The sequence below is a fragment of the Venturia canescens genome, chromosome 8 (assembly GCF_019457755.1).
Source record: "Venturia canescens isolate UGA chromosome 8, ASM1945775v1, whole genome shotgun sequence".
Taxonomy (NCBI): Eukaryota; Metazoa; Arthropoda; class Insecta; order Hymenoptera; family Ichneumonidae; genus Venturia; species Venturia canescens.
Genome location: NC_057428.1, coordinates 15705003 through 15730109, shown reverse-complemented (window position 1 = coordinate 15730109; position 25107 = coordinate 15705003). Strand labels below are relative to the sequence as shown.

Below are 25107 nucleotides of genomic sequence, written 5' to 3'. Positions count from 1 at the left end.
TTCAAGCCTTTCAAATGTTGTTTTGATTTTTGGCATATTTTAAATATAGAATAAGTGCAAAAAAAATTTGAACAAAAAAACAGTTACATTATCGCGATTTTTCATTCGTCCGGTCGGTACTGAGCATTCATGTTGTATCGGTAAAGCTCCTCCCAATTTTTCAAAGTTCTGCTCGCACGTCGTTAGAGAACGCTAGTGATGGTTTTTAGTGCCAGAAATAAAGAATTATCGAATTCGTAAATACCGGACTTTTGAATCGAAGATAATAAAAAACACGAGGATACTAGGTCATTTTGTTTGTTAATTTATTCAGATTTTTTTCAAACCTTCCAATAAAAATCCTTTAAAAAAATGAAAAAGTTAAAAGTAGTGAGTTATTCAATATCGGAAGTTTGAACTTCTACGAGTTCGTGAATCCTTTTCTCGAGGAGACGAGTTTGTTTTTCCAGAGTTTTGCTCTTAGCCAACCATTTCGCACGCAATTCTTGAAACGCTCGTATTTGACGACGTCTCGAACGATATTGGACTCTTTGTGCTACCAACCGATAGTCTCGTCGAGTAGGTCGTAAGTGTCGTTTTTCGTGCTGCTCTTCGTCAGAACTATCATCGGTATCTTCGCTCAGCGAAGTTACAGTCGCTGAGGTGCCGAGTGGTCCTTCCAAGCATTCCAAGGAACGCGGGGTTTCGTTCGTTGTTGACGGCGGTTGTTTGTTTCCTTTGTGGCAACATCGTTTCACATCAAGAAAAAACAAGGCAGGAACGCTATCTCTCTCGAGTTTAGAAACTTCATAAATAATCTGCAATTTTCAACAATTTCACATTCTCGTTTTGTAGAAAAATTCATCGCTCCTCAAAATCACGTTCGTCTCACGAGAAAATCCATTCCACATAATAGATTCGATTTTTTCAATTCGAAAAAATTACCTTGCTGTTCGTACTCGGACGCTTCGTGCTGATGAATCTCTTCGTAAGAATATCGCCTTTCTTAAAGTGCGAACTGCAAATCCGATCCCGTGACGATAAGCCTTGATCTTTTAGACCAAGGGCAATTTCCCATTTTTTCAACAATGAAAAATCCTTCGGTATCTTGAAATACGAAAGACTAACTTGGCAAACGGTACACTTCTCCGATGAATTGCACGAAGGGACACAACACTTGCGTTTCATTGTTCTGACTCGCCGGGAGTTCGTTTGTTTACTAATCGCACCGCGTGCTTCGTATCACACCGCCTTCTCGTCTCTTGTGTCCTTCGTCAGATTTCGTCACCGTATTTATGTTATTTTCAACGCCCCATTGGATACCCCCAAAAAAAGTACGTTTTTCGACAGTGCTGCCACTATAGGAATTTGTGAAATTTGAATTTTAATATATATATACAATAGAATCTTCATTATCTATGAAGTCGAATGAAGAATTATCGAACTTGAATTTTCAAATGTTCACATGCTATTCATCAATCGTTATTAAATCATAATAAATTTGAAAAAAGAAAAAAAACCAAGGAAATAAATGTGTTTCTGGGTGATCCATTACAAACGCAACGAAATTTTTTTATTCATCGATACGTTGAGTTGCTTTTTTTTACAAACTTGCATGAAATTAATCTCTAGATAATTAAAGTATGAACGTTCATCTTAGAAGAAAAAGAGTATTAAAGCAATATGAGGATAATAATACATAAGCATACGTATAAAAACGAGGACAAGTACAAAGTAAAATCAGTTTTTTTCCTTTTCACGTAATAATAATAAAACTCAAGGGAACAGAATTTTTTCAAAAAATTCACATCAATCGTCATCGCAGTAATTGTCATCGTCCTCAGGTTCTTCGGAAACTTCAGCAATCATGTCATCGATGTGCATCATTTCTTTTTCAGCGAGTCTTTTTTTCCTGTACCATGACAGTCGACGTTTGCGAAGAAAAAGGATTTGAGTCTGCTTCCTATGGCTCAGATTACTAATAACAACTCTTTTAGCCGTGTCGCCTTTGGGTTTGTTTCGGGCGCTCGTGCGAGCGAGCTCGATTGGCAAATTTTCACAAGCGTTGCACCTCTGATCATTCCCCGGAATGATAATTTTACAGGAATTTTCACGCCAATTGTCGTAAATGTCAACTTGAGCATTCGGATGATTCATTATTGGATATCTTGTCACCGATGGTCCACCGGGACAAACGTTTAACATGTCAAGCTCTTCGATACAACGCTCAACGTCGTTTTTTGTTGAAAAGTTCACTTCACTTATTTTACGATCCATTATCCAAGACGTACAGGCCCGGTTCAACATATCCACGAAAATGTGTTTCCTGATACGGGGCGAGCCCAAACCCACGGGCATCGTCACTTCGTAAATCATCAGAGTGATGTCACTCATTTTTGAATACACCCAATTTGGTCCTGGCAAATCGAGGCTGTGCGGATCAATCTGGAATAACAATGTCTCGCAATCTCCGGCAATCTGGGCGGGCTCAACCAATATTTCAACTTCACCGTCCAGCAGCGGGGAAAGGAACGTGGTTGGCAATTCCTCTTCAACCATTATTAGAACAAAATCGATTCGATCGATTATTCTGAAAATTTCCATTGCATTACGTATTTTGATCGTTGTATTGTATTATGAAGATCGACAAATAATTTATGAATAAATATATTTTTCTACTTTTCATTATCACACAAATGTACAGACTATAAAATAAAAAAACTTCGAATTTTTTTTCTCGATAATTGGATATTCATAATAAAGATATAAATTCAAACGAAAACAAGTAACAGTCGCTTGAGATCGTGCGGGCAAGATAAGAGTCGCGAGCGCGAGCCGCCAGGGCACGAAGTCCTCAACGTAAACAAAGGGGAGGGTTCGACCGAGGATCGAAACGTATAGGACATAGGCGAGTTTCAAGCGAAACGTGATTCGTTCTCTCTTTCTGTGTATATGTAGTGTTTCTCTACTGTGAAATGCCTGTACAAACAATACTTAAAGGATAGATTTAAACGCTTTTGAAAACAAAATCTTGATTTCTAGAAACTTTTTAACGAATGTGGCATTTTTTTAATTTTTATAAGTTTGTGATTGAAGGTTACCAGAAACATTGAAAATTTTGACAGTTGGAGGAAAGCGCAAGACGAATCGACAACGAAGGGTTAATGTCGCTACGTGTTAAAATTGACGGAATTTTTTATTTAAAAAAATAAATGTTTCATTGACATACCTTGTTAATTTGAAGCGTTTAAAGTTTAAAACACAGCTGAACCGTTCTTATGCCGGATAGTTGATGTCTTTGTCAAAATTCAATTAATTGAACAAATTTTTGTTATATAAAAATTTATTTTGATCACCCCTTATTACTTTTGTTTCTTAAAAGCGTTGGTGACGTTCCAAAATTTGATAGGACGACGAACGATGAAGATCCACACTTCTAAGCCTCACGACTACCCAGCAACAAATGCCTTTTGAATTTCCATTTCACACACAACGTGGTTGTTATTTTTCTTCTCCTGATTGGCTATTCCCCCAGCCGTTATTGGAACTGACATTGAAACTGACAACAAAGCGCGCAGTGTACTGACTTGTGACGACGTCGTCATTGGTGAGATGAGGAGGGAATCCCGATTTCGGCAAAACAGCACAGTGTCGCTATCTATATGTTCGACAGATTCGAGTCGCATAATAAATGTCCAGTCGTCGGTATTATGTTGATTTAAAAAATTATTGAAGAATTTGAATCGTTTTTGTGCAAAATATTTCAATTCGGATTATCAATGTTTAAAACAATATAAGCAATTTTTACATTTTCCATGCTGAAGGAGAAATAGCCAAAGATAAAAAAAGAAGCAGAGCTGGAGCCAAATAGACATATTCCAGTTATTGGGATAAGTCTGGTTTGCTTCTGATCGAATCATTATTTTGCCGTTCATTATATATAACAAAAATTTAATATTTACCATCCCGATTATTTTCCTTTACCGAAACTAATTGTATGTGTAGTTTTAACACAACGAGGTTTTAACAACCTTTAAAGTTAAAAAAACTATTTAATATTATATACTTACCACTATATAGATGCACATTTTGTAAATACGGAATATTCAAGATACCAAAATGTTAACTAAATCTGGAAATTAGTAATGAATGTTAAAATTCAGCCTAAAAATATGAACCATGGTTTTCTTGGCGTAAAAACTTACACAGTGAGAAGGTGCTGATAACCTATTATTATGACTGCTCGAAGAATATTCGGTTTGAATAAGTTACAAAGAATTTCACACGAGTATCAGAGTAAATGGATTACATTTACTGATAAAATAAAAAATTTCGAAACACCGGAAAGGTTTAAGGATACATTCGTGGAACGATGGGGTAAGTGTTTCCATATCATTTGAGGTTATGCCTGGTTGATTTGTTATCACATTTCGGTCGATCACACTTTTCAAAAGAGTCGATGTCATCAGCATTGAATATTACTCCTTAATTTATAATTTACTTGACTTTTAGGAAAGTACTGGCGCAATGTTTACCTCGATTACCAAGAAGTCGCCGTAGACGTAGTAAAGCATTGCAAAACTTATCCAATTCGTGCTTCTGTCAAAGCTGGACGTGAGAAAACTATTTTTTTTTTCTTTTCAAAAATCTTAATTTCCAAGTTGAACAATGATTTTTGTTACTCTAATAAATTTTATTTTCAGTTCTAGGTGGAACTTACTATTTAGTCAAAAATAATCCTGATGAGATTTCTTATCGTCAAGAATTCCTCAAGAATACAATGAGAGTAATTCCTGTTGGAGAGTCAGTTCGAAATCCAACTGCAGTGGAACACATAAAATTTTTGGAAAAGTGCTATAACGAAAATGTCGTTCGGCACTTGAACTTAGGAATATTGTCTCTGATATGGATCGATGATTATGACAATATGTGTGCTAATTATCGAGCAACATGTACATATTTGCGGCCTAGATACGTAACTTTTTATGAAAGAATCATAGACATTGGTTTCCTCAACACTTGGTGGATTTGGGAAGATAAAATGCGAGATTACGATGTGAACGAAGAAGAATTCAAAATTCATGACTCTTGATCATACGCATTAGACACCTCTATATTGAAAATAGAAAGTTGTAAAAAACCTGCTGGAAATACATGAGAGGTAATCGTTTCTCTACAATTTTATTTGTTCTTTTTTGAAAAACGGTTTTTATTGTGCAAATAAACTAACATGCATAAAGAGCTTTGAACACGCTGAGTATGATTGTATAACAACATTCTATAAAAAATATCGATTTCTTTTTGGTTTTTGATAAAATACGATTAAACTATGATCTATAAAAGAGTATTATGGAAAAAAACATGATCAGTTGTAAACAAACGTCACAACGCTCTTTTTCAGGCCCTCCGGTTATGCTTGGTATAATCATCGGTCAATTATTCAAGACGCTGAAAAGATAATTGAACACAATAAATTTTTATATAATTCAAGATCAAAGCTATTATTTTTGAAATTCTGAAAACTGAAATGAACCAGTGAACATTCGAGATCATGTTCCAGAAGCTTAAGCCATTTTTCAAATCTTTCGAAAGACAAAATGGACGAGAAATTTTATTTCAAAATTGAAATATTCAAATTAAAGCTTACTTCGGGCATAAACAACGGCTGTACGGCATGGAGTATAGATCAACATGCGGTGCGGACGATCGGAATACGGTTCAGGTTTTGTGAAATGATCGACTTTAGAATCGAGTCGAGTTTCACCCCCGAATTGTGAATCGTCGCTGCTGAGGACGATTCTGTACGTGCCCGGATTGTAAACTCCAACGGGATAATCGGGAAAAGATTTGGTCGTATGAAAATTGAAAACGAAGACGAGACCAGCTCTTTCGCAAACGATCACTTTGTCATCCTCGTGTTTCCAGCTAACGTAGGCCTGCGAAAGTATTTTCAACCCTCTCAATGTCTTCCATATACTCGTATATGTAAATGACTCTCGCCCATAACTTACAGGTTCGGAATGAAGCCATCCATATTTTTCTTCCAGTAAATTCATTTCACGATCCCAATTGTTCATGAATTTGTACTTCAACAAATCGTCGTCAACTAAATTCCATTGCCGTCTAGCGTAATGGTAACTGTCATTGTTACCCACACGAGGAAAGTCGAGCCATTCCGGATGGCCGAACTCATTGCCTGTGAGCAAGAAATGTTTTACTACCAAATGTAAAAATGATCGAAAAACGTTGAAATATTTTTCAAACAGAAATACCAACAGGAATCAATTAAATCGGAATAAAACTCCAAGCTCCTTTACATAATTTTTTGAATTCAGCTGCGACCTGTTTCGCCGAAATTTCACTCACCCATAAAGTTCAGATAAGCTTCACCACCAAGAACGTGAGTGATGAGCCTGATGATATTATGGAGCGCGATACCCCGGCTGATAACGGGGTTTGGTGGGCTAACGACGCTCATGTGAGTGTACATATCTTTATCCATGAGCCAGAACGCAATGGTTTTGTCACCGACGAGAGCCTGATCGTGCGACTCTGAATAAGAAACTGTTTTTTCCATCCACCGACGATTCGTTAATACCCAAACTATGTCGCCCATTTTCCAGTCTTCGTCCTTTATTTCTTTCAACAATTTGATCCACTTGTCTGGTATTGCCATTGCAAGACGATAATCAAAGCCCAAACCACCCTCGTCCACAGGTCTGCAAGATGCTGGCATACCACTCACGTCCTCTGCTATTGTTACCATCTCGGGATAAAGGAAGTGCAGCATGTAATTAGCTATCATCAGATAAACTACACCTTCGACGTCCACATTGAGGCCATAATATTCGTCATAGTGGCCGCTGAATCCCTGCCCGACTCCTCGAGAGTGATACAACATCGATGTGACTCCATCAAATCTGTAAATTTTATTCGGTCCTTTGGTAACTTCACCAACTCTCCTTTTCATTCTGCGATCTTCAATGATGAAAATAACTACCTGAATCCGTCGAATCCGTATTCTTCAATGTACCATCGCAAATTCGAGAGCAAAAATCTTAGCACGTCGTAATCTCCGTAATTGAACAATCTGCTGTCCCAGAGCGGATGTTCACCTCGGCTTCCGGAATGAAAGAAACATGCATCGGTACCGTCGAACATATTTAAACCGTCCAGGGTATTTTTTGATGCGTGAGATTGGACCATGTCCAATAGAACGTAGAGTCCGTGCTGGTGGGCGACGTCTATCAATTCTTTGAGTTGCTCCGGCGTACCGTATCTCGAGGAAGCAGCATAAAACGACGTCACCTGCATTAACGTAAACATTTGATCTAATGTCAAATACCCTTTTTTTTGTAAAACACTTTTATAAAAACTCCTGACGACGTGAATTCGAACTTTCGTGAATTTGCGTTCGAATTGCAATTGTGGTTTGTGGTTACATTATTTTGGTATATTTTACAATCTTTTGAAATAGAAATCATATATAAGCTCTTGCCTGATATCCGAAACTTGCGTAATAAGCATGTTCCATTATCGCCATAAGCTGAATGGCATTATATCCTTGCTTGACGATTCGTGGTATAGTATCTTTGGCAAATTCGAGATAAGTACCAACTCGCAATTCTTGAGTTGCAATACCGACGTGACATTCATAAATTCTTAGGCTTGCTGGTCGTTTTGGTTTTGGATGTTTGAACTTGTAAACCTGAATAATTTTGATAATGAAAAATCGTTCATAAAGAGGAGTCAGGAACAAGCCCCCAAGTTTTTTGTGTATAAACCTCATTTCTTGGTGGATGCCAAATTCGTTGTTTGTATGTAACTCCTTGGCTACGATCCTCCGGTTGAGTTACATATGTGGCCCATGGACTTAGGCGCTCCAACAATTCGCCATTGTGATTTTTCACAATAACTTTTACTTCTGAAAGGTGTTTGATCGGACAAGTTCCATCTGCGTTCGGGGGCAGCTTCAACTCCCATTTTCCAAATTCTAATTTTTTATATGAATTTTTGGTTCTGTCCCAATTGTCTGAAAAATGTAAATATTACTGAGATTACAAGAGTATAAAATTTCGTGATATTTTTTACACAGTATGTTATAATAAAGTCAGACGAAAAAATCTTCAATTTGAAAAAAGTTATTAATTACTAAAATCTCCAGTGAGGAAAAGTTCTTCGGCACCAGGTGCCCATTCCAGAGCTCTTACACTGTTGTCATCGTTAATGTGAATACCAAAATCATTATAAGCTTTAGAAAATTTGCATAGACTACCGTCTCCAGTTTCTATCTTTTCGAGATAATCTTTGAACAGGGCATATCTATAAATAGAAAAAAAAAGATTAACGTCACAGATATGATAATAGTATTGGCAATGCATATAAATACGATTGAACATAATTATGTAATATTGCAAGATGGATTTATTTTAAACTTCCAACATATAGTTTGTCGTTTTAATAATCAATTCAAAGTTATATTTAACACCAATTTGAATCTTATTTTTAAAAATTATAAATGAAATTAAAAATGATCCGATAAAACTACTTATTTGGGGCACTCATTTGATTGGTTTCAATAATCATTTCACTAACGAGTAGACTATTCATAATTTCATTGTTTTTGAAACGAAAAAAATAGTCAAAGGTACACACCTTTTTCGAATTTCCGTCTCGTACGGTTCTAAATAGGGATCTCTTTCCAGTAAATTAGTAATTTCTGGAACTTCAATTTTCGAAGGGTCCATGCTGGACCATTTCCCACCCATTTTTATTTCAACTTTATATGAAAATTATAAACAAACAGACGAAAGCACAGTTGCGAGGTATGCTACCGGCACGATAGCAATCGGATGAATGACATATCAAGGTGACCCCCACTCTTTCTCCACGTGATGCTGCGGAGTAGTAAAAGAGCTCGTATGATAATTTACTATACATCAATTTTTTCTCCTTTTTCGGGGTTCTCCGATTTTGTTTTTTCATGTGGGTCCCAACATAATTACCGACCATGCAAATAGGAAATACCGACATTCGTTATAACAGTGATGGCGGTTCTATATTGGTGTTTTGTACTGGAGATCAGAATATCGTGGACATGGGGAAGAAAAATGTATTGGAGAATTTAATATAAAAGCAATTATCGGTATTACAAAAAGATTTTTCGATATGGTACTAATAATCGAGAAATTTAATATTTTTAAATTTCCAGAATCAATCGAACTTCTTCTTCAGAACTACGCCACCAACGACGATCAGCAAAACTTTGAAATGTCGCAAATGTAATCTCATTCGGTTGCTTTCTGTATTATTCGCCATCTCGATATTATAGCCTCAAAGGTTAATATTCGAAGTTTTGGAAAACATTTCGATTGTCATTGCCATAATAAAGGTGTATTTTTGAACAACTCTTTTTTTTGAAATTTCAATAAAAATCATCCAAAAATAACATCTGAAAATCGCATCAATAACACATTATAATGTAAGTATTAAATATCCTTAGGATATTTTATACGTCCAATTGGGAACGTTCACATATTCCATCTGTTTTGGATTTTCATGATCAAGACCGTGAATGTTCCCACGAGAATAATGGAACATAAAATTTGATCGATTATTTTTAATTGACCAAATACAAAGAAATCCTTTACATTTTTACAATTCTGTCGAGTGCTCATTTAATTTCGTGTTACGTATTAATTCACTAAAAATGGGGCAAGTATATAAAATGTCCGGTAATGTGATCTTTGCACATGCTGGATAAAGATAACATCTAATATATATCTACACATATATTTATATATAAATATAATATACGTCATAAAATATGTGTCACATTTCCATATAATATATTGTAAAAAAAATAACATATTTCTAAAATTATAATTTCAGCATCAAGCGTTGCTGGGTATCATTTGAAAGAAATCGCTGCAGAGAAAGAACAATGAGCTGTATCTCCAACAAGAAACAATGGAATTTGCTTGCCGCGTATCACAGCAAAAAAATACTTTTCAGACTCAGAGTTAAGTAACAATATCGAAAGTTTTTGGATTAAATAAGAATTATAAACAAATATAGTTGTAATAATAAGGTATTTGTAATAATTTATAGAGTTTAAGAAATACTATTTGGAAAATAAGAACTAAAAAACTTATTATTAGAAGAGTCTCTGTATTTCAGCTAGAAAAATATTATGGAGCTTAGTTAGCGCAATATATGCAAATAATGATCTCAGGGACCATACTCAATGGAACTCACAACGATAGAATTGAGGCCTCGTCTCCAATCCTGCAACATATTTGTTTGTTTGCTAGGAATCGCAGATTCTAGTAGTATTCAAGTTAAATTGTACAAAGATTACGTTACATTGAGAGTAAACAGAAATGTTTACAACTTGTTGCTTGGCTCTGTAAGAATTATACCAACTTCGTTGTCTAGTCTGAGAGTAGCCGGCTCTTGGGTTTCTTTCAGAATTCAAACGAGTCCATCAGATTCTTTGTACGGCTCATTTGTAACAGAACTCGTGGGTACATCGAGCTTGAAAAGTGACAATTGTTTTTCCTCCAGTAGTATAGAATTGCCACCAAAAAATGCTGATCTGATTTTTTCATGCTCTTGCTGTGAAAATCCAGTGACAAAATTAATAAATCTGAAAAAAATATTACCGCTACCAAACAACGATTGTGACCCGGCAGATTTTTTCTGCTGCTCTCACAATGGAGAAAATTATACAAAACTGTTGGAACCCCGAGTTTGTGACTATTTCTATGCGCCATACTTTGCAGTCCTGAGCAAAGAAAATTTTGATGAAAGATTAAAGATAAACAATGAGTCTGTTGTTTGTAACAGATGTTTAACTGTTATTGGCACACCGAACAGTAATTTTTCACTGAAAATCTGGAATTGTTGCATGGAATACACAAAAACTAACGGCGATTCGACAACAGTGCAAAAACGATCAAATCCTTTGGCTGATTTCAAAGCAGCTGTGAAAAGTTGTTGCTCCGATGCTTTCACTAATAATAGAATCTTGTTGGAAGCTAGGGAACGCGGCTCGACTCATTATCTGCTACTAAAACCGATGGAATGGAATCTCGATTTACTCGTCGAACCTTGTGAAATTGAAGATTCACGAGCTATTAACTTGTCGCGTAAAAAAGTTGTCAAAGTACTGTATAATTATGGCGAAACAAAAACTAGTCTCAAGAGCGAATGTGAGGATGCGAAACTACTCAAAATTGGATCAAAATGTATGCTGGCTGGTATCGAACATTTGTTGTTATCATCGAAACGAATACCGCCTATTTATCGAAACGCTAATGAAGATCACATTGGATACATGAGCCTTGACATATCCGATAAACTTTAAAAATACAAGGAATATCAAAATTCATTTTTTTCACAACGGTGTTGAAAAAATTACAATTTAAATTAATGCTACACAATGAGACGATAGAGATGTTGAAAAAAAAACCAACTTCCGGCTAATAGATGAAAAAAAATCAATGTCAATTGATTAATCAACAAAACAGTGTATACGAATAATGCAACGATCGCTTTCTCTTCTACATATTTGCATATCTATTTTTTGTAATTTATTTCCATGAACTGAATATTATACAAAGGGTTCGTCCTTTCGTACATCGTTTTGAGATTAATACTCATATTGCCTTTGTGAAGTTCCTTGTGACGTGAATTCGTGAACAAAACAAAATCATATTTTTGTTAAAGTCCAGTTTTTAAAATGTATATGTATATATATATATATATATCTTATGAATATTGTCTAGTCTAATGCCGACAATAAATTGATATACTATACAGATTCACTAGTGTATACAGTAATTATACATTTATACGCCATTTCAAACTCAATCATTTGAAAAGATGATGGAGCGACCTCGATCCAAATCCAATTGTCAATTTGACAAAAGGTTGATACATTAACGCGTGTATTATGTAAAATTAATAAATATTCGTATAATGGTTAATTATTGGAAAAAAGCTAAAAAAGAAAATAACGTATATTTGAAGGAAGAATTTCTATTTTCGTTTTTTTTACTGTATAAGAGAGATAATAATGTGGAAAATTCATAAGAGCCCAAAATGTGTTAGACCCAGTCGTATATGTATAAATGTTCGAAAGGAGCTTACGTGTAAAATAGAACGATGAAAAATATAACTCATCACGATACAAGAAGTGTATGCGAATGGGCTTCTTTCTTTGTCAGACTTCACAAAAATAAATTCTATCGAGAACATGGGCATTACTTCTTACAACAAGATAACATTTCGTGTGCAATATCTTCGATGAATTGGGTGACGAAAGGCCACTTGAGTAGTCCATTGTTGCACTCTTAAAGCCTCGTACAATTTCATAGGATATTATCATACTTTCGCCATTAAAACATATCTGCGGAATCAAGGAGTATACTTTGTTATTCATTCTTACTATTGCCTAAGTGTTTTCTGCTTTGACTCAAAGACGGAACATTATGGTCGGTCGAAAAAATCGATCTCAATTTCTTTCCAAGCTCAAAAGATCGGTTATGCATTTCACAAACCATTGAAGAAAGGAGAAATTAATTTATTTACATTTTTTTATACGTTATTATTGACTCTCGAACCGAGATCGCATGAGTTTTTTGGCTGTGAGCTCATTAGATATATTCAAAATAAAATGATAATGAATATCGTGTTTATTCAACTTAAAAGATAAAAGTTGATACATGATTATGCACCAAGTAATTCCAGTCGATGTGAGGTTATTAAAAAAACACTAATGAAAAAGAAAAAAAACTTGAGTCGCCAAATTATTAACCTTTTCAGAACGGGAATTTTTATATTGAAATCGATCTTTCATTTTACAACAAAGTTTGTGCATGACATTTATGAATTTTTCATGTGAAATGCCCGATCAAATTAGTGATCGAAATGCCGACCAGACCCATTCACAAAAGGTTAATACTTGGCAAATTTTTCTTTTTTCATTCTAATTTATGGTAAACATGCGTTTAGAATTTATATATGGATGTTTCTACACTCGGAGGAGTTTTTAAAGTACAGTTTGACACGAACGCTTCCACCGGAACACGTGATATATTTATGTACGAGGTATTGGCAAATGTTTTGACAGGATTCCTCTCTCTCTCTCTCTCTCTCTCTCTCTCTTATCTATTTTCTTCTCATTGTATTTAATTTCTCTTCTTTTGTCCTAAAATACTCGTGTGCAAGGTGCTAACATTCTCTGCTTAATTTGTGTAACGCATTCAACGATATTTGTTTTCTCTCTTTACAAAAGATCTACTCGAACACGTATACGTGGGCGAATTTTCCGGAGTGCTGACACCGAAAGCATCGGAGCAGCAATTTATTTTAACCTAGGATGTGCAGTTTTTCCTCATGTCTACGGTGACATTATTGTTGCATTGTCGTGTAATTTTGTCGAACTTGGTTCTTCCGGAACTGGGTTTAATCTCTCGCCAAGCGTTCCCGTGTACAGCCAACCACCGTCCTTCGTTTCGTTGAAAAACTTCAAAAAGATGCAATGAAAGATTAGAGCACCAGCAGCTTCCAGAGGGAGAAATTTGCGAGTCGTTTTTTAAATTTATTTTTACCTTCGTCTCCCACGCGATATTCGCTTCTTTTCGGATCCTAGCTTCGTCTCGCTGCTTTTGTTCAATCGAACACTTTGCTGCGGTCGCTTTGTCCATGTCATTGATTTTTAGCCCGACGGTCACGTCTCGCCAAACTTTCCGTGACTCGAATTCTTCCTGCTCGCATACTGGTATCACTAATTTTCTTTCCGTGCTCAGCTCCCTCACGTCGGCAAACAATTCGGTTCTCTGTTTCGATCAAATTTTTTCATTATTTTTTGTTCGTCAGAATCTTTTTCGTACACAGAATTTTCACACGTTACACAGAACACGAGAATATTTGGATCTCGAATTCGTATAATCTCTGACTCACCCCATCGGCCCATTTAGCTTCCATTTGTCCACTCCATTCGCCGTTTATAGTAAGAAAAGGTTTTTTCTCACCCGGTTGTGTGACTTGACAACTAATCCGATTTTTCTTGCCGCCATAAAAGGGTTTTGTAATGAATTCGATGGCAGCTTGATATCCGGTTTGTGCGCAAGTTATCGTCGCAGCTCCGCCAAGCTCGATCCATGGTACCGTCAGTATCGATCTCCCATAACCGTTTGGAAATGTTAAATAATACTCCTCACCGTGTTCGAGGACGGACACCCAACCCTTCCCAATGTTGTGTACTCCTATGCTGAGACCAAGGAATTTACTCTTCGTCCACACGTGGGCACTGAACGTTATCCTTTTGGCGTAATGTTCGGCGTAAAATGCACTGACTAAACGAAAAAATTTCGATTACTTTATCAAAATTAGGATAAATGAGTTTATGATTTCGTTTTGTAATATTTTTAAGTGGTTAGAGTAGACCGAGGGTTTGTAAAGAAGTGAGAACACACTGCTTTACCGGGTGGATGATGAGAAACTTGTTCCGCTATGAAAGACAATTGATTTTCTCGACACCAAGGCACAGGACCATCTTTAACTGTTTTTGAACTAGCTGTAGCAATGTCGCCTCCGCTAGGTCCGACATTTTTATCAATGTCCCAATGGCATCGAAATATTTCGCCCAATATCGGATTGTAAGGTTTTTTTGCAACTCCGGACTTCCGTCCAGCATGAAAACTGCACAGGTACCATTTAACTACTTGAATCATTCTGTCCTTGGGCGTTGTCATATCTGCTATGCTGGAATAAAAAAAAAAACGAATAGTTGTGATAAAAAATAATTTAACATTGAATTTTGATAGATGATGAAATTTTGGCTTTGATTTTTCACTAAGCAAAGAAAATTTTAGGATCGATTAAATTTTTCCTATCCTTAACGATTCACCAAGTTTTACAAACACTACATTTTTTTTCACAGTTAAATTATTCAGGTGTAGTTTGTTGTAACAAACCTGACAAAAAGATCCGGATGAGCAAAATAGTCTGCATACATTTCCAGGAGCGATCGACGCTCCAAAATGAAAGTAGGCAAAGCTACTTTGGTCAAGTCCATGCCAATCTTGACCTGTGACAAGAGATGGGTGACCACGGAACCATGGGTGTCCATGGAATCCACTGTAAATAAATAGCATTATCAGTAAATGAGCTTAACGACAAGAACTACAGCAAGATAATCGACATTTGAATATTTACTCTCTGGTTCGCTCTCTTCCTCGTACAGTGCTGCAAAATAATAGAAAACAAAAACCCAATATTAAAAAAGGTATTTGAATATGTATAAGAGGTCAGATGTGTCGTCGATGATCATTGAACATGGATGGAAATAAACAATCGTATTTGGAAGTAACAAAAAAATATTGCTAAAAAACCTAACTTAACCTGCAAAGGAAAAATTTGTCACGCATTGATAGAGGAAATCGGAAACTTACGACTGACATGGGAATTCATAATGTTGAGTGGGCAAAATGAATTTTATCATATCCATTACTCAGGGCATTAATAGCCAAGCGATTGAAACAGCGTTCTGCCGCGAGATATTTGATACGATTTTACTTGTTTTTATTTCTTTTTCACATCACAACGTCAGTGATGATATACACCAACGAAATATTCATTGCACGTTTTCACAAACGCGAAATAAACGTCGAGCTTCCGTTGCCAATTCTCGTCAAGGTTCATCATCGTTTTGTTCTTCTATATATGTGCGCGCGCGACAATAGGAAAGAAAAAGAGATATAGAGCAAGAATGAGAAACCGAGAAATACTTGAATATAAGAAGATAAAATTGGTCTCTTGATTATTCCTTGGGTCTTTAAAGCACTAGCAACCACGCGCGTTTTGATTCCTTCCGAGATTAAACGAGACTGTCGCGTTCGACTTTTTTATTGACGCAGCTTTTATACCTATATCCACATTATACGCGGTGCTTATACAAATATCTTACTATACATATAAACCCCGCGTATATACGGGGAGGAGGTTAATCAATAAGTGGACCAACCGGTAAAGCAAACAGAGGGATCAAATTTTAGAATATCATACCAGTGTACGTGCATCCAAAACTTTGTAGATTTGATTCAAAATTGACATAAAACAAAAAACAAAAGCATCAATTTAAAAACCGATCAAAGCCTCGCCCGAAGTGAAACTATGTTATTATTGCAACATATCTTGGACGTGAACGTTAAGAATTTTCAAAATTTAAGCTCGAGCACGTCTTATACGCCCTTTCAATCGTGAGCTGAAGTGAAAAAATTTTCCATTTCCAATGTTCCAACTTAAAAAAAAAATGTTTATTTATTTTTTTATTTTTTGTCTAGTAACTATATTCATCGTTTCGCACGAAAAGTTCAGTTTTAAGCTCAAATATTTTTGTCCAGTGACATGAAGATACCGAGTCTCTTGATAGGAAGAATGAAACTTACCATCGTAATCTACCGAACCATCACCCTTGATAGGGGGTTGAGGCGGTAGCTTCTTATTATCACTTGGACCAGGAGTTTCTGTCGGTGTCTGCAATCTTTCTGCATCTCGTCGTCTACTGGAACATTGGTAACTCGATAAAATCTTAATTTTTTTTCTCTTCAGCATTACATAACATCCGAAACTAAGGGAACACGAGGACAGCGGCAATAAGAAGCATAAACTCCGGTGGTGGAGGTTAAAGCGGTGGTTTGTGTGCTGTTATAGTTATTAACGTTAATTAGAATATTATTGCTATCTCCGTGCTAATCATAGATTCAGCCAGGTTTTATAGCACGTTGCGAGAGAAATTTGCAACGTGTGCTTGCCCGTGAATAAAATTGAGGTGAAGAGTACTAAAATGATGAGCGAGCATTTTTTTTTTAAATAATTGATTCAACGTTACTTGCAGTGTAAAATAATTCTGACCGCCCAAAGGCGTTGACGGCTCGTCCGCTGCGTCGTAATAATCTTCATCTTCGTCGGACGATGAGTACGAGAATTCCGGAACCGGCAAATCGCGATCTACGACTGAAACATTATTTTTATATGAAATTATTATTTTATGAATTTTTTCATAAAACTGACTCGTTTCTTCTGACATTGTGCCACTTTTTGCAAAAAATGTTAACCAACCAGCTGATAGGGATAAGGAATTGATGCGAGGTTCGAGGCACTCGGAGCCCAATTCGATGCCAGTCTGTACCGTTAATTCCGATTCTCTTGAGGCTACTGTTAAATAAACGAAATTTTTAGTATTATTATTCGTGATTTTAAAAGAGACAATGCTTAGCCTGGAAAAGGGTTTGAATTTTTTACCGTGCGGCAAGCTCTGTGACACCAGAGAAGTTTCTGTGGGTCCTCGATAAATTCCATTTACTGGTATAGCGGTATTCTGTAAAAACGAATCGTTTGCAGAAAAAATTGGAATTCTCTTGGAACAAGGAAAATTCCAACAATTCAGGTATTTTATATATCTCCGAAGCTTCTCGGAATCGTTTTGCTTGAACTCTTCGTACCTTGGCAATTTGCAATTGGACGATTGTGTGTTTAACAGAATTGAGGACCGCGTTCGCCTGATCCAGCACAGCAGTATATCTTCCCCGAGTTTCTTCATCCTCGTCTGGAGTATTTTTGCGTTTTTCATCAATTATTTTTATCTGATCAATCAAAAGTTGCAGATAAACGTCAGCCTCGGCTACTTTGCGATCAAAGTCTTGCTTGGGTGGTGACTTTTTTGGATCCCAGCGCTTCAAATATTACAAATAATTGGACAGTGAATGAGGTGTTTGAAGAAAAAGAATTCATTGTTAATACGTTATGGTATGGTTTTACCGCGTGTGAATGACGGACTATTGTATCTTCGAGGGCACGGACCCATCGTTCACGTTCTTCGCCATCTCTTGTCTGAAAATGAAAAGTTTTGGGATCGTCCTTGGACGATGACGTCGTAATCGTAAACGTACTGTCATCCTCGTCATCAATGCCAATTATAGCACCTCGCAATCGTACACACCCTCTTCGAGCTCCTCTCATCATTTTTTCCTTGCTCTGAAACACACAATAAAACACCAAAAATATAGAAAAATAGGTTTGAAATTTTATGTTGGTTCAGAATATATTTTCTTATTACAGTTCAGAGATTATCATAGTTATTTTTTTCTTTGGATTTAATATGGTTTTCACTACCTTTTTTCTTGTATTTAACTTAAAAAAAAAATATTGAAACTTTTGTTAAAAATTTTTTTTTCTATGAACGGTGAATTACTGAGTAAGGTAGTAACTACAAGGGATCCACACTATACCGACATTGGTATACTTTTGTTTGGTGCTGAATAATGAATTTCAAATATTACAAATTTTGTGTGATGAATTTTTAATTTCTAGTAATTTTATTTGGAAAACTTTAAATTTCAAAAGTACTTCATTTTCTCAAAATTCCATACCATTATAACACTTTCTTGCATTTTATACGTGAGAATTAATGTACTTTTGAAAGAGAGATTAATTGATTTTAAATAATGTAAATATACCGTATAATATGAGAGAAGACCGGCATTGTCATCGAGAACGAACCATCGATATTGCCATCCATTGACAACGTTCGTCCACTTGCTGAGTGAACCCTCCATAGTCGTCGACATTTTGGGTTGACGCGTATCAGCTGACTACAGCTGTATTCCTTCCCGCGAACTGTTGATCATCATATAGAACTTTTGACGTATATATTTTTACCGCATTTCACTATATAAACTGTTGTCTTATGTATATGCAGAAACTCTCGATAACGAAAAAATGAGAGGTTAGATAGATCGTGAAATTCCATCCATGAACCCCCTGCTTTCATGACATTCTCTGCATCACTTGAATCACTAATGAGCACTATTTGATATTAAACTTGATGGAAAATTTGTCTCGGTGAAAGAAAAAATTGAAGAGACCTTTGAAACTTGACATAACCTCTATTTTTTTCGATATCGCTCACTTTTTATGAGAAAAACACAATTTGGTTTTAAATATGTTTATTACATATAATTTGAAAATCTTTACATTTATTGAATTGTCTCGCGATTGAATTAGACGATGATATTTTGATGGATTGACAATAACGCTATATAACGATTATTGGAAGATTGGAATGTCCTTGAATGTTCGCTGGTTTTGACGGCACACAGGGGTTGGCACTGACTGATCAATTTTCATACCAAATTACGAACTATTTCGAATTTTTCATCGAGCTCCCATTTTAATAATTAAAAAATATTACTCTATACTCCGTGAAAATTCAAATGTTATCCTTCGAGTTCAAACAAACAAATTTTCCATTTGAATTATATAAATTCGAATGCTTATTTGGGACTCCAACCGATTCAGGAGTTTCTACAACGAGCGCGACGATTCAAACGAAAAAAATTTGAAGACGGTGGGCGGTGGTTGCACAGTCGCAAGTAGAGAAACCTAACCTTAATTTTTTATCAAATTAGTTCGATAATTCAATTTACACAAACAAAAAAATCTTAAATCATAGTGCTCTTTATTACATTAGGTGCGTTCCACTTATCGCCCGTAACGCCCGGACGACGGCTACTGGGATAGGATTTTGGGGCATTTTGGGCGATAAGTGGAACACACCTATTATTATGACTCTATGAACGGTACACAAACTGTATAGCAATTCAAAGCATACATATAAGGTGTCACGTGATATATATGTCTGAAAGTATTTTTTAATACGCATTTCGTGAAAACGAAGTCTTATCTACGGAGTGCAAGATAAGAAATCATATAGCAAATATTTAATCATCAAAAATCTGTGTATAGGCTTAAATATTTCGTAAAAACGTTTGGTCTTTTTAATTTTTCAATGGAATATCGTATTCCAAAATCAGGTGACACTGGAGATGAAGAAATGAAGGTAAAATTTTGAAATTTCATACTGTACTGGTGCTGCCAGAACCAGCTTGATTAATTATTGAATGAATTAAATTTGTCACTCAAGGAGCATCCGAGAAATCTCATCCCAGAATTGTGCAGACAGTTTTATCATCTGGGATGGGTGACTGGAACAGGAGGCGGAATATCAATTAAAAAGGGGTATTTGCATTTATTTAACTTTCAAATTTTAACACACAAATGTCTAAGCACCGTTGGTCACTCCTCAATTGACATATACACCACTAATTTTTTTGAATGAGAAATTATAATTCGTTTTTAATTTTAATAAATGTAGTTCTGAGATTTTCATAGCACCATCTGGAGTTCAGAAAGAACGAATATGTCCAGAAGATTTATTTGTCCAAGACATCGACGGGAAAGATCTGGAATTACCACCTTCGGAAAAGAAACTCAAAAAATCTCAGTGCACTCCGCTTTTCATGTGCGCTTACACGGCCAGAAATGCTGGAGCTGTCATTCACACACATTCCAAATTTGCTGTTATGGTCACTCTTTTGTGGCCTGGACAAGAGTTCAGGGTGACTCACTTGGAAATGATAAAAGGTTTGCGCAAGTAGTTCAAAAAATTCTGTGGACTTTTTAATTCCAAGATATTTCTTCTTTCATGACTCTTCTGGAAATGATATAAAGATACTTCAATTTTTCAATAATTCTATGATATTGAGTTTTACATTTGATGTATCTGTCTTCAAATTTCTTCAAAAAATCTTCATCATTCTAGGTATCAAGAATCAAGAACTGGGAAGATCTTACAGATACGACGAAGAACTCGTTATCCCTATTATTGAGAACACACCTTTTGAAGAAGATCTGAGAGATCGTATGGCTGAGGTGATGGAAAAGTATCCAGCAACCTGTGCGATACTAGTTCGAAGACATGGTGTTTACGTTTGGGGTGATACTTGGCAACAAGCTAAAACAATGTGAGCAAAATGTTTCAATTACGTTTTCATTCTTTGAAATTTTGAAAGGTGGTCCTCTGGTAATTCTGCTTTTGCCCGTTGTAGGACTGAATGTTACGACTATTTATTCGATGTGGCGATACAAATGAAGCAGAGTGGAATAAATCCTTCATTGACTCCTGATCAATACGAATTGAAGTACCAAAGGGAGAATAAAGAATAATTATGAAAATTCATGATTTATTATACAAATGTCACGTAGAATATTCTACAGAAAAAAATATATTTTACAATTTCGTTCATAGTAAAACATAGTTCGACTCTTTTTGGTGGAGAACATAATAATGTTCTAAGTGTCTGGATCGTAGGGTTGAAATTGATTGCGAATTTTTTTAGCAAGTTCCGTCTCTTCATCTCGGTCCAATTGGCACTCGCGCCAATCAGCACGTTCCGGTATGTCCAATATTCGATCGCTTGCCAAAACTTCTCTTCCAAATTGCAGGGGAAAATCTTTTTTAATACGATGATAGAGCATTTCACCGTTGGGCAGTTCGACATAAAAGTAAATAACACCAGGCTGAGCGATTTGCTGCAACTGAGAGTGCTGGGGGATTTCATCCAGCTCGAAATTATTGCAAGCTGCCATTTCTTGGAACATTTCACGCAGAGCAGGAGCTTGATTTTTGTGGACTGGCACAGCTTGCAATTGACAGTGAGAACTTTTATAATTCCTCTCAAAAAATACAGGGACTGAATCCTTACTAGCGTAATACTTGGTTACTGCTTTTTTGTACAGTTTCATTTCTTTTGCGACACTGTCAGGTAAAATTGATAAACTCTGATGGTGAGTTACAGGGAGAATCAGGAAATGGTTTTCGACCAGGCCACCTCGAGCTAAAGCAACATAAACTTCTGTTCCCACAGAAATAACCAAATGTTTTGACACCTCAGGACTCGATAAACAGAACCAACATTTTGCTTGGTCAAATTCCATTTTTGGCTTTTTGTTTGTTCTGTCAGAATGTTTGCCTCCTCGTTTCTCTGCCTTTGGCTCCATGTCATAGAAAAATTGAACGTTTTTTGGCTCAGTGTTTGGACAAGAGGGCTGAGCACCCAGCATTGTTTTTGGATACGGACTTCCTGTTTCATCCGTTGTTTTTTGTACAAGATCTGACAAACGTGTTCTGTCCACTGGTGTAAGGTTCAAAGCGTAGAGCCATTTCCTTTTATCCGTGTTCCCCACTTTGGAGAGAGCTATGAACCTTGAGGCGATCTCTATGCTATTTTCATTTTGGCTTTGATTCCTAAAGATTGAAAGATAACAAAATATGTTATCAGGATTAAAATTTATCATTCAATTTTCTACATATTTAAGATAATCAATTGGCTAGAGCGTTTTCGTTAGAATTTTTTCAAGTATAAGGAATAGAATTTATTTTGTTTACCTGTAAGGTGGTCTCTCGTAGTAAATTCCTTCCATGGCGCAAACATGATATCGGGGTTTTATCTGTGCAGCAAGCCAAGCAACAAGATCGGAGCCTTGGTATTTGTGTTTTGGATTATTGGGATCCAAATTAGTGATTCCTCTAGGCCAAGGCGAGGTCAAGAGAATGTCAACACCTCTGAAACTCGGTTGGCCCTTGAGGCAAGAATTCCTAATAGCGATAACATCGTTTTCGGTAAAGCCATAAGCACTCTCAGTTTTGTGATCTCCTTTGCCGCTCAAATAGACTATTTTAAGACCAGAACTAGAAGTATACAGTCCTCTTTTGCCAAGATATGTTAAATTTTGACAAATCTCGCAACCGCTCATGTCGTCATAGAATTTAACATCTTCCTCGCGATTCGGGCCAACGATATAAGTCGGTACTGATATAGTTTTCATACCATTTTTATAAGGCTCCAATTCTATGTTATTTGCACCAAAAAAATTTCCAACGCATAAAAGAAAATCGAAAGGACCATTTTTTTTGTTAATTGTGTCGACTTTGTTGAAAAGAAATTTGAAATTTCCTTCAACGTCGCCACATATTAAAACTTTTTGTTTATCACCCATGATTATGTTATTTCATTACCCCGACGTGTTCAACGTAAGATTTAGAGGTTAATCCGTTACGGTTTTTGAGGTTAGATCTCAAATATCACACTCCTGGGCTTGGAAATAAAGTAAAATTAATGAAAAAAAGATAATTCCACAGAATAGCACACTGACGAGCTTATCATATCCCAAATTATTCTCCGTTTTGCTCGTTCACCATTGATGTCAACAAAACTTGTCGTTAACCGAGCATTGTAAACACGGTAAACACAACGTTTTAAAAGCAACCCTCGGTAAACATCGTTACTCATTCGCGCAGGTTTTGTGCGCATCGGATTTCGTAGGAATCACCTTAGAGGGCGAGCAACTACTTGCTCAAATACTTTGTCGTTATACACGTCAATTTAAAATCCTGGAGACGGATTATGACCACGTTTAAATGGCACCCTTCAATACTCTATGTAGCAATTTATAAAAATGCATTGAAAAGCTACCTTAATGGTATACAAATGGAACTTTCTGCTATATTAGTTAAAATATATAGTTATATAGAACGGATATATATTGAGCGGCATAAATAAGGTACCGTAAAACGTGGTCTACGATCGAATTCGATATCAACAAGCGACAACCCAATCTTGCTTCTGCGTGTCTTGTCATTTTTGGATATCGAAATTCATGCTCTTAATCCACCTTCGAGTGTTAAGAATTACTCATTTTTGACCCCCAACTGTCCGCAGATTGAAAAAATTACGGCAGTTTTGTATTTCATTGCGAGGAGGATATTTCTTGGTGAGTACGAAAAAACAAATTTGTCTTGAATACGTTGATTTTTTTTCACGAAGATTGTAAAAACAGTTGAACATTTTATTGGACAGTTAATGTACTGAACTCTGAATTCAAAAATTCAAATGGTCAGAAACGTGGAAAAACTTCGGTGGGAAAGTAAAAGTTCGTAAAGGATTAACGAAAAATTATTCATAGGGTGTAGTTTGAACTGGTTCCCACAGATTTTGGGAATAGCGTGGGAAGAGAATTGAGGAAGAAGAGTGTCGATTGGTTCCACTTTGCGCGTAAAAATTTTACAAGTGCAAGAAGAGGGAGAGAGAAGGAGAGGAAGAAGGGAAATTGGGGAATTCGTACACGTAATTTCCGGAGTGTACAGGTTGGCGCTTGTCCTCACGAGACACATTTGGGAAAACTTTATTTATAAACAGGGAAAGCTCTTTCTTTTTTCCAAGGTGTCTCGCAGTGCAGAATATTACTAGAATACTCAAATAAGCACCTACACCCTACACCTACATACATAAGGAAAAATTCGAGTCGTGGGAACGTTGCACTTGGTACGAGCACACCGCATTGCTAAGTAAGACCAACATCTGGAAGTGATTTTCCGTGGAGTTGTAAAACTTACCTGTAAAGCCCTTCGAGACCGAGAGAGCCTGAGCGAAATGAGCAAATGGTGTCCCGAGGAAAAGAGACTGTGCAGTGTCTCATTTACGCCTTCGTTTACCTGATCGTGAGAAAATGTACTGCTTCGAGTACCGGCATTACAATCGTATGTAAGACGAAGCTGCGTCATCGATGTGTTAAAAAAATAACCTAATTTCAAGGATGTCCGTATGCAGAGCTGTTTCGCAAAATCCAATGAAAAAACTCACAACAAACATCCCGATTTGTCTCACCGCACAAACTAACCTATCGGCTACTCGAATAAATCGTTTCGTACGAGGAAAAAAATACCGAAAAAAACGTTTTCACACTGCGAAAATGAATCCTTATCGCTCCTAATATTCGCAAATCCTCGAGTATTTTTCAATAAAAAAATGGAATCTACAAAAAGTATTCGTAAGCAACGATGCCGCGCGACACAGCGGAGGGGGTGGCGATATCGTTCGAGCTCCCCGCGGCAGCGGGGAGCAACGAATATCCTCGGTGCAGGCAGAGGGGATGGAGGTCGAGGGCGCAGTAGGGGAAATTCGCGAGTAGCGAGTCTCGGGGCTCGGGCCGATGGAGGGGGGCGCTCGGCCGGGAAAGGGAATGAGGGGAAAGGTCCGTGGGGGCTAGGCGTGGTGAGTGAGCGCGGGAGATTGGTTCGCCTCGGACGTTCCGTCCAATGAGAGCTTCGTGGGCGTTCAGCCTCGCCACCGATGAAAGATTTCGTCTCTCGAGGATGGCACACGAAAGAGGAATCGCGCGGAGATGCGCGAGAGCGAAAACTCTGAAAAAACGACGAAT

At 36.7% G+C, this 25107-nt stretch overlaps 8 protein-coding genes and 1 long non-coding RNA gene across 17 annotated transcripts; 4 read left to right on the top strand and 5 right to left on the bottom strand.

Moving 5' to 3' along the window:
* Positions 1-281: 281 nt before the first annotated feature.
* Positions 282-1280, bottom strand: LOC122414974 (uncharacterized). Its single transcript, XM_043426705.1, has 2 exons — positions 925-1280; positions 282-797 (listed from the first exon to the last, which is right to left on the bottom strand). The coding sequence occupies exons 1-2, from the start codon at positions 1165-1167 to the stop codon at positions 375-377; spliced, it is 666 nt and encodes a 221-aa protein (XP_043282640.1). The 5' UTR covers positions 1168-1280; the 3' UTR covers positions 282-374.
* Positions 1281-1515: 235 nt separating this feature from the next.
* LOC122414973 (uncharacterized) lies at positions 1516-3563 on the bottom strand. The gene is made up of 2 exons (XM_043426703.1): positions 3209-3563; positions 1516-2569 (listed from the first exon to the last, which is right to left on the bottom strand). Exon 2 carries the CDS (start codon positions 2536-2538, stop codon positions 1789-1791), a length of 750 nt encoding a protein of 249 aa, XP_043282638.1. The 5' UTR covers positions 2539-2569; positions 3209-3563; the 3' UTR covers positions 1516-1788.
* A 311-nt stretch (positions 3564-3874) lies between these two features.
* Positions 3875-5469, top strand: LOC122414975 (mitochondrial import inner membrane translocase subunit Tim29). The gene is made up of 4 exons (XM_043426706.1): positions 3875-4356; positions 4492-4593; positions 4683-5140; positions 5381-5469. Exons 1-3 carry the CDS (start codon positions 4215-4217, stop codon positions 5069-5071), a joined length of 633 nt encoding a protein of 210 aa, XP_043282641.1. The 5' UTR covers positions 3875-4214; the 3' UTR covers positions 5072-5140; positions 5381-5469.
* On the bottom strand, positions 5142-8844 carry AGBE (1,4-alpha-glucan-branching enzyme). 2 transcript variants are annotated; one of them, XM_043426688.1, is made up of 9 exons: positions 8635-8843; positions 8132-8301; positions 7764-8011; positions 7478-7687; positions 6980-7287; positions 6346-6899; positions 5991-6175; positions 5627-5915; positions 5142-5427 (listed from the first exon to the last, which is right to left on the bottom strand). In XM_043426688.1, the coding sequence occupies exons 1-9, from the start codon at positions 8745-8747 to the stop codon at positions 5420-5422; spliced, it is 2085 nt and encodes a 694-aa protein (XP_043282623.1). In that variant the 5' UTR covers positions 8748-8843; the 3' UTR covers positions 5142-5419. The 2 variants fall into 2 exon arrangements, with proteins under 2 accessions (XP_043282623.1, XP_043282622.1); XM_043426687.1 differs by lacking the exon at positions 5142-5427 and having other exon boundaries at positions 5616-5915; positions 8635-8844.
* Positions 8845-8911: 67 nt separating this feature from the next.
* On the top strand, positions 8912-12237 carry LOC122414971 (E3 ubiquitin-protein ligase E3D-like). The gene is made up of 3 exons (XM_043426696.1): positions 8912-9091; positions 9191-9460; positions 9871-12237. The coding sequence occupies exon 3, from the start codon at positions 10226-10228 to the stop codon at positions 11345-11347; it is 1122 nt and encodes a 373-aa protein (XP_043282631.1). The 5' UTR covers positions 8912-9091; positions 9191-9460; positions 9871-10225; the 3' UTR covers positions 11348-12237.
* LOC122414966 (oxysterol-binding protein-related protein 9) lies at positions 11536-24701 on the bottom strand. 2 transcript variants are annotated; one of them, XM_043426684.1, is made up of 15 exons: positions 19241-19331; positions 19024-19161; positions 18507-18666; positions 17809-18024; positions 17493-17723; positions 17293-17368; positions 17110-17205; positions 16884-17004; positions 16437-16549; positions 15205-15234; positions 14964-15126; positions 14471-14751; positions 13948-14342; positions 13596-13823; positions 11536-13510 (listed from the first exon to the last, which is right to left on the bottom strand). In XM_043426684.1, exons 3-15 carry the CDS (start codon positions 18615-18617, stop codon positions 13385-13387), a joined length of 2187 nt encoding a protein of 728 aa, XP_043282619.1. In that variant the 5' UTR covers positions 18618-18666; positions 19024-19161; positions 19241-19331; the 3' UTR covers positions 11536-13384. The 2 variants fall into 2 exon arrangements, with proteins under 2 accessions (XP_043282619.1, XP_043282620.1); XM_043426685.1 differs by lacking the exons at positions 19024-19161; positions 19241-19331 and adding an exon at positions 24284-24701.
* On the top strand, positions 15641-17234 carry LOC122414976 (uncharacterized). 2 transcript variants are annotated; one of them, XR_006261839.1, is made up of 3 exons: positions 15641-16057; positions 16392-16563; positions 16886-17234. It is a non-coding gene; the product is annotated as an uncharacterized lncRNA (long non-coding RNA). The 2 variants fall into 2 exon arrangements; XR_006261840.1 differs by having other exon boundaries at positions 15641-16247.
* On the top strand, positions 19281-21141 carry LOC122414972 (methylthioribulose-1-phosphate dehydratase). Of its 6 annotated transcripts, none has more exons than XM_043426698.1 (6): positions 19281-19421; positions 19863-19888; positions 19973-20067; positions 20221-20447; positions 20651-20852; positions 20937-21141. In XM_043426698.1, exons 1-6 carry the CDS (start codon positions 19319-19321, stop codon positions 21052-21054), a joined length of 771 nt encoding a protein of 256 aa, XP_043282633.1. In that variant the 5' UTR covers positions 19281-19318; the 3' UTR covers positions 21055-21141. The 6 variants fall into 6 exon arrangements, with proteins under 6 accessions (XP_043282633.1, XP_043282632.1, XP_043282637.1 ...); XM_043426697.1 differs by having other exon boundaries at positions 19304-19421; positions 20204-20472; XM_043426702.1 differs by having other exon boundaries at positions 19315-19417; positions 20204-20472.
* LOC122414969 (CWF19-like protein 1) lies at positions 21058-24268 on the bottom strand. Its single transcript, XM_043426690.1, has 2 exons — positions 22277-24268; positions 21058-22135 (listed from the first exon to the last, which is right to left on the bottom strand). The coding sequence occupies exons 1-2, from the start codon at positions 22885-22887 to the stop codon at positions 21181-21183; spliced, it is 1566 nt and encodes a 521-aa protein (XP_043282625.1). The 5' UTR covers positions 22888-24268; the 3' UTR covers positions 21058-21180.
* Positions 24702-25107: the final 406 nt, after the last annotated feature.

What these genes read in the sequence shown, in the direction of transcription:
- LOC122414966 (XM_043426685.1), bottom strand. Translation starts at nt 18,617, where the DNA reads ATGTCGACGACTATGGAGGGTTCACTCAGCAAGTGGACGAACGTTGTC. An exon ending in TGGTTCGGTAGATTACGATG is followed by an intron (nt 15,235 to 16,436) that starts GTAAGTTTCATT and finishes ATTATTTTGCAG; the next exon opens with CACTGTACGAGGAAGAGAGC. An exon ending in AAGCTAAATGGGCCGATGGG is followed by an intron (nt 13,824 to 13,947) that starts GTGAGTCAGAGA and finishes TGATCGAAACAG; the next exon opens with AGAACCGAATTGTTTGCCGA.
- LOC122414974 (XM_043426705.1), bottom strand. Translation starts at nt 1,167, where the DNA reads ATGAAACGCAAGTGTTGTGTCCCTTCGTGCAATTCATCGGAGAAGTGT. An exon ending in GTCCGAGTACGAACAGCAAG is followed by an intron (nt 798 to 924) that starts GTAATTTTTTCG and finishes TGAAAATTGCAG; the next exon opens with ATTATTTATGAAGTTTCTAA.
- LOC122414972 (XM_043426697.1), top strand. Translation starts at nt 19,319, where the DNA reads ATGCTTATTTGGGACTCCAACCGATTCAGGAGTTTCTACAACGAGCGC. An exon ending in CGGTGGTTGCACAGTCGCAA is followed by an intron (nt 19,422 to 19,862) that starts GTAGAGAAACCT and finishes TTCCAAAATCAG; the next exon opens with GTGACACTGGAGATGAAGAA. An exon ending in TCACTTGGAAATGATAAAAG is followed by an intron (nt 20,473 to 20,650) that starts GTTTGCGCAAGT and finishes TCATCATTCTAG; the next exon opens with GTATCAAGAATCAAGAACTG.
- LOC122414973 (XM_043426703.1), bottom strand. Translation starts at nt 2,538, where the DNA reads ATGGTTGAAGAGGAATTGCCAACCACGTTCCTTTCCCCGCTGCTGGAC.
- LOC122414971 (XM_043426696.1), top strand. Translation starts at nt 10,226, where the DNA reads ATGGAACTCACAACGATAGAATTGAGGCCTCGTCTCCAATCCTGCAAC.
- AGBE (XM_043426687.1), bottom strand. Translation starts at nt 8,747, where the DNA reads ATGGGTGGGAAATGGTCCAGCATGGACCCTTCGAAAATTGAAGTTCCA. An exon ending in GGCATCCACCAAGAAATGAG is followed by an intron (nt 7,688 to 7,763) that starts GTTTATACACAA and finishes AAAATTATTCAG; the next exon opens with GTTTACAAGTTCAAACATCC. An exon ending in AGCTTATCTGAACTTTATGG is followed by an intron (nt 6,176 to 6,345) that starts GTGAGTGAAATT and finishes TCTTGCTCACAG; the next exon opens with GCAATGAGTTCGGCCATCCG.
- LOC122414975 (XM_043426706.1), top strand. Translation starts at nt 4,215, where the DNA reads ATGACTGCTCGAAGAATATTCGGTTTGAATAAGTTACAAAGAATTTCA. An exon ending in TACATTCGTGGAACGATGGG is followed by an intron (nt 4,357 to 4,491) that starts GTAAGTGTTTCC and finishes CTTGACTTTTAG; the next exon opens with GAAAGTACTGGCGCAATGTT. An exon ending in TGCTTCTGTCAAAGCTGGAC is followed by an intron (nt 4,594 to 4,682) that starts GTGAGAAAACTA and finishes TTTTATTTTCAG; the next exon opens with TTCTAGGTGGAACTTACTAT.
- LOC122414969 (XM_043426690.1), bottom strand. Translation starts at nt 22,887, where the DNA reads ATGGGTGATAAACAAAAAGTTTTAATATGTGGCGACGTTGAAGGAAAT. An exon ending in TACGAGAGACCACCTTACAG is followed by an intron (nt 22,136 to 22,276) that starts GTAAACAAAATA and finishes TTCAATCTTTAG; the next exon opens with GAATCAAAGCCAAAATGAAA.